The sequence below is a fragment of the Triturus cristatus genome, chromosome 3_2 (genome assembly GCF_964204655.1).
Source record: "Triturus cristatus chromosome 3_2, aTriCri1.1, whole genome shotgun sequence".
Classification (NCBI taxonomy): domain Eukaryota; kingdom Metazoa; phylum Chordata; class Amphibia; order Caudata; family Salamandridae; genus Triturus; species Triturus cristatus.
Genome location: NC_140584.1, coordinates 682,597,233 through 682,609,695, shown reverse-complemented (window position 1 = coordinate 682,609,695; position 12,463 = coordinate 682,597,233). Strand labels below are relative to the sequence as shown.

General features: G+C 45.3%; 1 protein-coding gene across 2 annotated transcripts in view; it reads left to right on the top strand.

Annotated features, from left to right (window-relative positions):
• PFKL (phosphofructokinase, liver type) overlaps positions 1-10,945 on the top strand; it is a 433,821-nt gene extending 422,876 nt beyond the window's left edge. For both annotated transcript variants that reach the window (XM_085648708.1, XM_085648707.1), the window contains 2 exons: positions 8,831-8,936; positions 9,055-10,945. In XM_085648708.1, coding sequence (XP_085504834.1) covers positions 8,831-8,936; positions 9,055-9,202 — 254 coding nt within the window. In that variant the 3' untranslated portion in view covers positions 9,203-10,945. The remainder of the gene's footprint in view (positions 1-8,830; positions 8,937-9,054) is intronic.
• The last annotated feature ends 1,518 nt before the right edge of the window (positions 10,946-12,463 follow it).

The following is a 12,463-nucleotide window of genomic DNA, read 5'->3' as shown; positions in this document are numbered from 1 at the left end:
CCCACCCGCCTCCCCGGCTACCTGTATCTGTTCCAGGTTATCTTATTTAGATACAGCACACATGGGCATCTTCACTGCTATTACTATGCTCCATCATTTCCCTGCTGGCGACAAACAATTTGAGGATGGAGCCGAAGCACATGCACAATACGATCCAAAAGAGGAGTCACATACCTCGTGACTTCCAAAGACTTTCCAAGAGAAAAACAACTGCAACATCCGGGCCCAATACCAGATGGCGATCTATGCACAGTGTGTAGATCTGCAGCTCTACATGCCAAGAACAGATGCATACTGGTAAGTAGCATTTGCCTTACAGTTAGTACTTCTGCCTTCCCTGTAAGTGCCTGGTAAATGGTACCCTGAGCTGAAGAGGGTCCCCTGGGACCCCTCGCTAGGACCATGCTGCTGCTCTGGCAGCTTGCATCCTTCCCTGAGGTGACAAACGACAGTCGACGTTGCACCCTGCCTGGGTACCATGCCATCCAGCACTGCTTGAAGGGTTTAGGTAAGTCACCCCTCTAGCAGGCCTTACAGCCCTAAGGCAGGTGCACTATGCCACAGGTGAGGGCATTACTGCATAAGTAGATATGCCCCTACAATACTTAAGCAATTCTTAAATTTTGTAAGTGCCAGGGAAGCCATGAAGAGTACATGGGCTAGGAACTTGACAACTCGAGTTCCCTAGCACAATGATGGCTTCACTGAAACCCAGAGTGTTTGGTACCAAACAGCTCCTTGTAATAAATCCTCACTGATGCCAGTGTAAGATTTATTACACCATGTACTCAGAGGGAACCTTTGAGGTGCCCCCTGAAAACCTACTGACCCTGGTGTGGACACTGACTTGCTTTAGGCAGCCTGCTGCACACAGACATGTTTCTGGACCCCTCGGTGAAGAGCCTCTGCTCTCTGGGACCAGAAACAATGCACATCTTGGGCAGAGGTAACCAATGCTCGAAGGGGAAGAGTCAAAGGCCTGCTGCCTTTGTAATGCGACCCACAGCCTCTGTTGCTAGCAGCAGATGACAGCCCCCAGTTTACACCCTTACCTTGGGCAGGAAAACCTAGAAGAATAGGAGGTGTGGCCACCTCTGCCAAATCCACCCCTAAGGTGGGGGAGGCGAGGTGAAACACATCTTTAAGTCACTTCCATCTTGAAGATGGGGAAACCCCTCAAAACAGGGCTAGGTCTAAACCCCCTCCCACAGGAGGGTAGCATAATTGCGTGTGTAGTTATCCAGGTAAGGTGCCTATTGGCCCTACCTACTACTCCCCTAAAACACCCCATAATTTTGTATTTATGTGGCTACCCCAGACCTGAAAACTAGATCTGCGATGACCTAAGAAGAACAAAGACATCCCTGCAGAGAAGCCTGAAGACAACCACTGCCTTGGCCCCAGTTCTACCGGCCTTTATCCAGTTTTGACGAACCTCTAAAAACCCTAGGAGGGTTGCTGACTTCGAAAAACACTCCAATCTCCGATGGACAGCAGACCTGTCCAGAAGAAATCTACTCCAAGGGCTACGTATCCAGCTTGAACCGGGACTCCTGCCCACTCTGCACCCGACGCCTATGGCCCGAGTCGGAGTGTCTCACCTGCACAGTAATTCTCCCCAGCGATCCTGACCTCGAGTCCAGCCTTGGCTGACCTCTGCTGACCTCCCCGACGGCGCCTGCAGTGTGAATCCAGAGGTCCCCCCGTGTTGGTCCTAAGCCTCAATGCTTGGCCCCTGTAACCGATCTACTTACCTGCAAGCAATGTGGCTTCGAGCACCCGAACTCCAAGTTCGAGGCATATGAGCTGCAGATTGTACACTTAGCATAGATCGCCATCTGGTGTTGGGCCCGGATGTTTGCAGTTTGTTTTTCTTCTTGGACAGTCTTTGGAAGTCACGAGTTTGGTGACTCCTCCTTCGGTCCGTACTGCGCATGGGCTTCGGCTCCATCCTCAGATTGTTTTTTTCCGCCATCGGGCTCGGATGTGATACTTCGTGCTCCGGCTTCGAACTTCTACGGTTCCAGCCTCGACGGAAAATCCTCGATTCTTCGAGTTCCTTCATCATCTTCATCTCTCGAAGCGGCACTTTCTCCATCCCGTTCATCGACACCGGCCTTCGGGCCCTCCGCGACTCCGGTCCCGGCCGATGGAAAGGACTCCGTTCAAAAAGTGCCCAAAATGTGGGTCTAAATTTCCCCACACCGACCTCCATCAGGTGTGTAACCTTTGCCTCTCTCCGGAACACGAGGCTAGAGACTGCCCCGCCTGCAAGTCCTTTCGATCGAAGAAGACCATCCGAGATCGAAGAGCTCGACGCACCATGGCGCACTCATCCTCCGCAGCTCCACCGGACATCTTCGGAGACGACGCCGAAGCTTCGGGGCAAACACACACCGAACAGGAGGAAGACGTCGTCAGCGCTTCCGAGGCCGACGACTCCGACGTGGAGGACATTACACCAGTGCAGCGGGCCGTGAGTAATATGCCCCCTCCTACCCCCACGCCGAAAACCAAAGAGACTCAGGTTACTCCCTCGCCTGCCGGCCTGGGCAAAACCAAAACCAAAACTTCGATCACCCCACCTTCGGGCCCGGTGTCGAAGCTCCCAAAGTCTCATGGCAGCTCGGGATCGAGCCAGCCGACACCCGGTGCCGAAAAACAGCATCCGGCACCGAAGACTGCAAAATCCAGCTCGACTCCGAAACCACCGGTGCCGAAGCCTGGACACTCGGTGCCGACCAAACACAAACACAAATCTGTCGGCACCGATGCTCCGGCGCCGAAACATCATTCGACGCCGAAACACCCGGAGACCTCAAAAAAGCATGGCGCACACAGACCATCGAAACCCCCGGTTCCGAAATCACCGGTGCCGACAGACGACTCGACACCATTGGCTCTGTTTACGCCAGACCCTTTACAAAAGACTTTGTCCAAAGATCCTAAGACTGGGCTTTTGACTTTAACTACCAAGAAAAGACGCCTTGATGCTCCGGCTCCTCCTCCTCCACCCAAAAGGAAGGACTCTGCTACTTCTCCCCTCAGAGTGCCCTCCCCACTACCGCCTCCCCTACCCCCTCCACCTCCTCCACCACCTCCACCTCACAGGTCTCCGCCACCTGTACCTCACTACGATCCGACCCCATCCCCAGATCCGGATGATGGGGATCCGGACAATTACCCGGCGGACGCCCCAATGGATCCCACTCCACCAGGGACCCCAGATCCATGGGAGGATTACAATAACCCTGATATACCCAATGTACCTCAGGACGACTTATACCCATCAAGACCGTCTCCTCCAGAGGACTCCTTAGGGTTTCACCATTTAGTGCAGAGAGCAGCACACTACCATGGGGTGGACATGCACAGTGAACCAGTAGAAGAAGACTTCCTACTGGATACATTTGATATACAAGACAAATCCACTTCCATTTTACCCATGCTTAAGGGTGTCACCAAGCACGCTACAGAGGTGTTCAAAGACCCTGTCAGAGCCAGAGTACTGAACCCTAGAATAGAGAAGAAGTATAAGGCGGCACCCACAGACCCTGCTTACATCAAGGGCCCTGCTCCCCTAGATTCCCTAGTTGTCTCCACAGCTAGAAAGCGGGCTAACTCCCAATCCTCAGGAGATGCCCCACCGCCAGACAAAGAATCTAAACTTCTGGACGCGTCTGGTAAACGCACCGCCTCCCAAGCTGCGAACATGTGGCGCATTGCAAACACACAAGCACTGCTTGCGCGATATGATAGAGCACACTATGACGAACTAGAGGCTCTTATGCAGCACCTTCCAGAAAAATACAAGCACAAGGCTCATGACCTGATACAGGAGGGTAAACTAATTACAAACACCTCCATTAAGTGTGCCCTCGATGCAGCCGACACTGCTTCTAGGGCCATAAATACCAGTGTCCTGCTTCGTCGCCACGCCTGGCTCAGGATCTCAGGTTTCAAGCCTGAAGTCCAGGCATCCAAACTCAATCACCCCTTTGACCAGGAAACACTCTTTGGGCCAAAGGTAGACGAAGCGCTCAAAGATGAAGAAAGACACAGACACAGCAAAGTCTATGGGGGCACTCCAAACACAAGCCTCCAAACGTTCCTTTCGACGCTCGTCCTTTCGTGGCACAGGCAGAGGCTCCTCCACCGACAACGCCTCTACCTCCTACAAGTCCCCTCCTCAAAATACCTTTTCAAAGGGCAATCAGAGAGGTGGTTACAGGGGTAACAACAATAAGGGCAGGGGCAAAACCAACAACACCCGTTCTGCCACCCCCCCCGCACAATGACTCCCCTCCGCTCCCCCCAGACCATTCCACTCCGGTCGGGGGCAGACTACAAAACTTTATCCACGTATGGGAGTCCATAACATCGGACAAATGGGTAACCCAAATCATTCGGTCAGGGTACTGTCTCGAACTAACATCTACCCCACCCAATATCCCACCAAGGCACCGTCCAATGTCTCAAGAACATTCCACACTGCTCAAACAGGAGGTACTCTCACTCCTCCAAAAACACGCTATAGAGCAGGTCCCCGTCAATCAACAAAATCTAGGGGTCTACTCCCTATATTTCTTAATACCAAAGAAAGACGGGACCCTCAGACCCATTCTCGACCTCCGGCCTCTAAATGCCTACATACACTCAGACCATTTTCACATGGTCACCCTACAGCAAGTCCTCCCACTCCTCTGCCAGGGAGACTTTCTCACAACCTTGGATCTGAAAGACGCATACTTTCACATTCCAATACACCCCTCTCACAGGAAATACCTCAGGTTCGTGGTGGACGGGCAACATTACCAATTCACGGTTCTCCCCTTCGGGGTCACCACCGCACCGCAGGTGTTTACCAAATGCCTAGCAGTAGTAGCAGCACACCTCAGACGTCAACACATTCACGTCTTCCCTTACCTGGACGACTGGCTGATAAAAGCCGCGTCCTACGACCAATGTGTGCAGCATACAAACAGCACCATCCAACTGCTCCACCAGCTAGGCTTCACGGTGAACTACCAAAAGTCCCACCTCATACCATCTCACACAAAGCAATATCTCGGGGCCACTATAGACACCTCCAAGGGTATTGCCTATCCAAACTCAGCCAGAATCACAAGCATTCAAGCCTTACGCAAAACATTCCTTCCTCAACACTCTCTTCCAGCAAGAGTGTTTATGAAGCTCATAGGAATGATGGCGTCTTGCATCTTCATAGTGCCCCATGCAAGACTCCACATGCGTCCACTTCAAGAGTGCCTAACACAACAGTGGAACCAGGCCCAGGGTCAGCTGACGGATCTGGTGTTGGTGGACGGCCGCACACATCACTCTCTGCAGTGGTGGAACACCACAAACCTTTCCAAAGGGCGGCCGTTCCTGGACCCGGTTCCTCAGGTGATTCTAACAGCGGACGCATCGCTCTCCGGCTGGGGAGCGCACCTCCTACACCTCACCATGCAAGGTCTATGGACGCCACAGCAAAAATCGCTCCACATCAACCACCTGGAGCTCTTGGCGATCTTTCTAGCCCTAAAATCTTTCCAAAAACAGATTTCGGGCAAAGCAGTCCTCATTCGCACAGACAATATGACTGCGATGTATAATATACAAAAACAGGGGGGGACACACTCTCCCCAGCTCTCCCGCTTAGCCCAGAGCATATGGAGATGGGCAATTCCCCAAAACATCTTTCTCCTGGCACAGCACGTTCCAGGCGTACAAAACACCATGGCAGATCTGCTCAGCAGACAAACCCAACAACTACACGAATGGGAACTGCATCCACAAGTTCTTCACCCATTCTTCCAACAGTGGGGGCATCCTCAGATAGACCTCTTCGCCACCCACGAAAACAAAAAATGCCCAAGCTTCGCCGCCAGATACCCACACCCATTGTCCAAGGGCAATGCGATATGGATGAACTGGTCAGGCAGATTTGCATACGCCTTTCCACCTCTCCCGCTAATTCCATTAGTGGTCAGGAAGCTACAACAGCACTCCCTCACACTCATTCTGGTAGCTCCGACGTGGGCCAGGCAGCCGTGGTACACCACGCTACTACAACTGTCAGTGGTACCACATCAAAAATTGCATCTATCCCCATGCCTCCTAACCCAGAACCATGGAGAAATCAGGCACCCGGACCCAGCTCAGCTCAACCTGGCGATCTGGCTCCTGAAATCCTAGAATTCGGATACCTTAACCTTCCCCCTGATTGCATGAACATCATCATGGAAGCCAGACGCCCTACCACTAGAGCATGCTATGCCGCAAAGTGGAAAAGATTCGTAATTTACTGCCGTAACAATACAATCAACCCTCTAGATGCATCCATACAGCACATAATATGCTATCTGCTCCATCTTCACAGGTGTAACCTGGCATATTCATCCATACGCCTACACCTAGCAGCGATCGCTGCCTATCTACAAAACAGGCAGCATTTATCACTCTTCAGAGTGCCCGCTATTAAAGCCTTCATGGAAGGCCTTAAACGAGTAATTCCTCCCAGGGCACCACCTTCCCCTGTATGGAATCTAAATTTGGTTCTTACACGTCTAATGGGTCCGCCCTTCGAACCAATGCACAAATGTGAGCTACAGTTTCTCACCTGGAAAATAGCTTTCCTTGTAGCTATCACTTCCCTTAGAAGGGTTGGTGAAATACAGGCGTTCACCATACAGGAACCCTACATACAAATGCATCACAGCAAGGTCATACTTCGCACAAATCCGAAGTTTCTGCCCAAAGTCATTTCCCCCTTCCACCTCAATCAATCAGTGGAATTACCTGTCTTCTTTTCGCAACCCCAATCTGTTGCAGAAAGGGCCTTACACACGCTCGATGTAAAAAGGGCGTTACTATACTACATACAAAGAACGCAACCTTTCAGGAAGACTAAACAATTGTTCGTTTCCTTCTCTCCACCACATAAAGGCAACCCCATTTCAAAATCAGGGATAGCTAGGTGGATTGTAAAATGCATACAAATTTGCTATCAAAAGGCAAAGAGAACATTATCTGTTCCCCCTAAAGCCCACTCTACAAGAAAGTTAGGGGCTTCTATGGCTTTTCTAGGGAATATACCCTTAGATGACATCTGCAAGGCAGCCACATGGTCTACACCGCACACCTTCACAAAACACTACTGTGTAGATGTGCATTCCAAGCAGCAAGCTAGGGTGGGCCAGGCTGTTCTAAAGACACTTTTTCAAACAGCTGCAACGGATACCGGTGGTCGCCGCTAGGGTTGGGTACTGCTATATAATCTATGCTAAGTGTACAATCTGCAGCTCATATGCCTCGAACGGAATATGCTACTTACCAGTATGCATCTGTTCTTGGCATGTAGAGCTGCAGAGTTGTACACGCCCACCCGCCTCCCCGGCTACCTGTATCCGTTCCAGTACATCTTATTTAGATACAACACATGGGTTTCTCACTGTTATTACTACGCTCCATCATTTCCCTGTTGGCGAAAAACAATCTGAGGATGGAGCCGAAGCCCATGCGCAGTACGGACCGAAGGAGGAGTCACCAAACTCGTGACTTCCAAAGACTGTCCAAGAAGAAAAACAAACTGCAAACATCCGGGCCCAACACCAGATGGCGATCTATGCTAAGTGTACAACTCTGCAGCTCTACATGCCAAGAACAGATGCATACTGGTAAGTAGCATATTCCTTTTGAATGCTGCACCGACCGCCCATGTGCCGCTGGTGGTGCAGTTTTTGTACTCGCCTAACTCTTGTCCCTTGCTGACCTTGGTACCGAAGAATGGAACTGTAAGTTGCGTACTTGCCTGTTTAACCACATTATGGTTTTCCTCCATAGGATAACATTGAACTGTTCAGGAATTGCACAAAGTGTAGACTTTTGAAGGTGAAAAGTATTTTTAATTAAAAACTTACTTACCTTATTGTAAAGATCTTGGTCTCAAAATAAAGTACAAACAAAGCTTATTTTTCTAAAATTGGTGTGGATCTCCTTTTTGAGTTGTGTGTCTATTATTGGACAATGGTGTGCAATAAATGTCTAACACTCCTCTGTGTTAGTCCTAAGGCTGCTTGCCCACACTACCACCAATAGAGCACTTTGGATTTTACATTGAGCCCTGTACACTTTTGGGCACCTCTAGGCTCTGTGTGCGGTATAATCACCTAGTGGCATACCATATACAGTGCCAACTTCCTACATATGTGCCATGAGTCAATTAATTGCCAATTGTTTACAATGGATTGTTTAATTGATATTTTTTCAGAATGTTTAAACCCAATTAGCAGAAGTGTAAGAGCGCTCTTGATTCCAATGTGGAAAGCAACATTTATTATTTAGAACGTTCTCAAGATTATCTGCCTAAGGGCAATCTTCATCTCCAGAGTAATTTCTCAAGACTGCTTTTCTACTTTCTTTTCTGATGCAGTATTTAAAGAAAATATTAATGTCAATAGGACAATGAGATTAGAAAACAAATAATATTGCTATTTTAAATGTTCCGTTTAGTCTATTATGGATCTTGAGTTCAAATAGAAGGTATAATTTTGATAGTCATTTCATCGTGAATTCACCACAGAATGAATATAGTAACACATTTTACAGCAGGGACAAATCGTCAAATCCATATTGAAGATCAAATCAGTGGAAAAATTAATACTTGAAGACACAAATGAATTTGTAAGGCAATAACAAAACTTAACGCAAATAAGACAATTTTAACCCCTGATATTGTTGGAAAGCGGATTAGTTTTTACAACTGTAAGATTTTAGCATATGTAATGGATTTTTTTCAAGTAACTTATTGCCCGCGTTTCTTTTGCAGGCCGTGTGTTTGCAAACTCCCAAGACTCTGCTTGTGTGATTGGACTGAGAAAGAAAGGAGTAGCTTTCACCCCAGTTGCTGAATTGAAGGAGATAACGGATTTTGAGTATGTACAACCGCATGAATAAATTTGCACGCGGTGGTATTTTTTTGTGCTCTGTAATATTTAACAAGGAAACCGATCATTTGTCACAGACTTTTGTTTTCTCATTTTTCATTTATAGGCACCGAATGCCAAAAGAGCAGTGGTGGCTCAAGTTGTGTCTTATGTTGAAGATGTTGGCAAATTATCAGATCAGCCTGACTGAAATTGTTCCTGGGAAGATTGAACATGTGACACGCAGGTCACTGAGCATTGAAAAGGGATTTTAGAATTATATTTGACAGAAGAAATCTTGTGATTTACAACATGATGAATTGATTTAAATGAGAATTTTGCATTCAGTGATCAATTGTTAATGCTGCAGTATGTTTATGAGCCCAAGAGACAGAGGTATCTGTTTGTATAACATATTGTTTATTTTTAATAGTCTGTCAAACGACTTACTGAATCACCTGTATAATGTGCGTGTAAAATGAATTTTTAAGAGAAAGGAATTAAGTCTGATCTCCTGCACCTCTCTAGTAGCATAGTAAGTAAATTTACCATTTTGCAACTCCTCCAACTAATCTAAAAATGTAAACTAACAGTGTTAGTTTCTGTTAAAGTATATGGCAAGATTAACAATTTTTTTTAATAACCATTTTCTGTGAAGTGCAGTTTATGTACCTCAAAAGGCATTGAACAAATTCCCTTCATATTGACATGTGAACATAGGTGTCCTTAATTGATATTTGGTTTTGTAAAAGTGTCAGTGTCTATTCATTTCAGACTAATTAGGTTAATGGATTTAGATTGACTGCAGTTAGAAGGGTATGCGGCTAAAGCGTGTACACTTCATAAAATCAATCCGATTAACATCTTTCATTAATGCCTGTATTAAACTACTCTAGATCCTCATCACAAACTATCCCATTTTATACCAAGTCAGTATTACAGGCTTAAACATGTTAAATTGTATCTGCACTATCTTTTCCATTGAAAATCTGTACACGGTTTAAGTGTTTCTGGGCTGCCTGTTCAGCTATATTTCATGTTGGAATTAAGTATCACAAATGCAATAAAATCAGGTTTGCATTGTTTTTTTCTCATTTGTAAAACAATCAAGGGTAATTAGTATCCATTTTATTAGGAGCTATATTTGTCCACTGCTTTGCAGTGCTAATAAATTACTCTATATTGCTAAATGTTAAACTCTGTGTGAAATAAACATTCACCTTTTATTTCTGATGGTTCCTCCTATTTTGAAACATTCACTTCTATGAGACAACAGAGATTTGACCAAACATTTGACATGTTGGAAACCTCTAACACAATTACTTTACAAAAAAATCCCACTGATCTGATCAAACTGCCTTTCATGTTAGTACTTATTTTTTACTGTTGGAACAAATGGGACAAGTCATTTCTTCAGGGCATTCCTGCAAATAAAACTAAATACTAAATTTCCCTTCCAGCTTCTTGTTTACCTGTAATCTTGTTTAGCTACCCCGGTTATAACACACAAAATTCTGATTTTCCAGAGTTTTTCTTGATGAATAATATATAGTACTTAATCGTGGTCACAAATCCAGTATTAATGTATTATTTTTATTTAAACAAATATCTAATGTAGCTAAGAATTAATATTCTTCATAGCAAACGCTCCTTTTAACTTGTATAATAGAAAATTAGACGGGTAGAGGTGGAAAACATTTTTTTTAAATGAGTGGCTGTACAGTTACACAAAGCTATCAAAAATAATCTCTTGTTTCTGTATAGTATGCATAACCAACTATTTAATACACCTAAAACAAAGTACTGTCTTGTCTTTTCTTTACACATATAGCTTATAAAGTGGTGGCTAGCATATTTTGTCTTCGCTTATTTCTCATGAACAGCTTTTTGAATCAGAGCTTCTCTATCATTCAAGTTACATTTTGTAACAAGTTTTATATTTTGGGCATCATCTTGTCATCAAGTGTTTACTGTTTTCATTCTTCATTCAGAATAAATAACTGACTGATTTTACCTGGCATTGCTAGCATCTGTGATCTTTCATAGCGTACATCTTAAATTTGATTCATTCTGTCAAATATGTATTTCCAGTTTGGATTTACTGGGAGTCGCACTCCCAAATCTTGTGTTGGGGTAATGTTCCACCACCAACCTTTGAGGGTGTTTTTTCCATTGCTGTGTATAGGTGGCTTTTCATCAGTTATTTCTGTAAAGTGTCAGTTCGAATTAGTCTATTGAGTAGTTGACAGACTTTCTGTGAGAACTACGACAGCATGTTTACAATTCAGACCGATTTTGGTTTTTTAGCATTTTCCAAAGCTATATACTTTTTACACCTTTGTTATGCCATGACACACCATTATCTGAGTAAGTATGTGTTTTTCTGAAACAAGCGATCTCTTTGATTGCCTTCCTGGTGAGGGGGCAGGTGGGATGTGACACTCTCAGTAAATGAATCCTGAAGGCAGTCATTGGGCTTATTCCACATCTATCGCAATTGAATGGGGTTCATACACTATTATTGATCATTGTTGAGCCTCACTTTCTCGGGATCTCTTTGAGGTTTTGAGTGTCACACCAGAGCCAAAGCTATACCTATATATATTATTATGGCTGCTTGTATCACAATATTTGTTTATTTCTACCAGTTTACAGCTGTGTCCTTCTCTATATCTCATTTAAGTTCGTGTTTAAAAAAAAAACATAGCTGCCGCTGGTGATGATCTGCCAGATGGAAATATTGATATTGTTTAAATAACACTTGTGGGTCATCCCCAAGCACAGAGCAATTTTACATTGAGAATGTGTATTTTAGATGTAAAGTTTGTTTTTCGTCTGCACTATATTGTTAGTCTACATTTTTATTTTTAACTACAGACCAGTTAAGAGGTATGCTCTCTGCGAGACATGAGCTCTGGTTTTAATCACTGGGATTTAAATATGTCAGGGCCAAGTTAATCAAGTACGTATAAGAATCACACAACTGCTATCAGATCGTTTAATACGTTTAAAAGCTTTGGCTGCTTGTGCTTATGACTCTAATTGGTGAAATCTGAAACTGACCTAATGGCAGGTAAATTGTTTCACCCACTGAAAAGGATGAGGCAGCTGAATTTGAAACAGCACTATTTTATGAGAATCATTGCCATGAACAAATCAACCTTCTCAAACTGAGGAGAAACATATTGACAGCCTTTGCTTGCTCTTTCAGACCAGAGAGTACAACTTCTTATAGACAACACCAGAAGTGTACGTTGTGTGTACATGAAAATGAGTGGGATCCACCTCTGTGCAAGGAATCTGTGAGTTTGATTCTGGGTGGTTTCTGAGAGTGGGATATTGTGAGCTTCACATTTAGATGGGAAAACCCCATTCATAGGAAGAAATCCATATCCAACAAGGGGAATATTCTTTCATTGAAACACCCCAATCATCAAGAATGGGTCCCAGAATGTCCACACACAGGTCTTCCCAATGGCCTTCTGGTCCTCTGCCGTCTCCCAGAGATGGTCAAAGCATAGTCTGAGCTTTGCCAG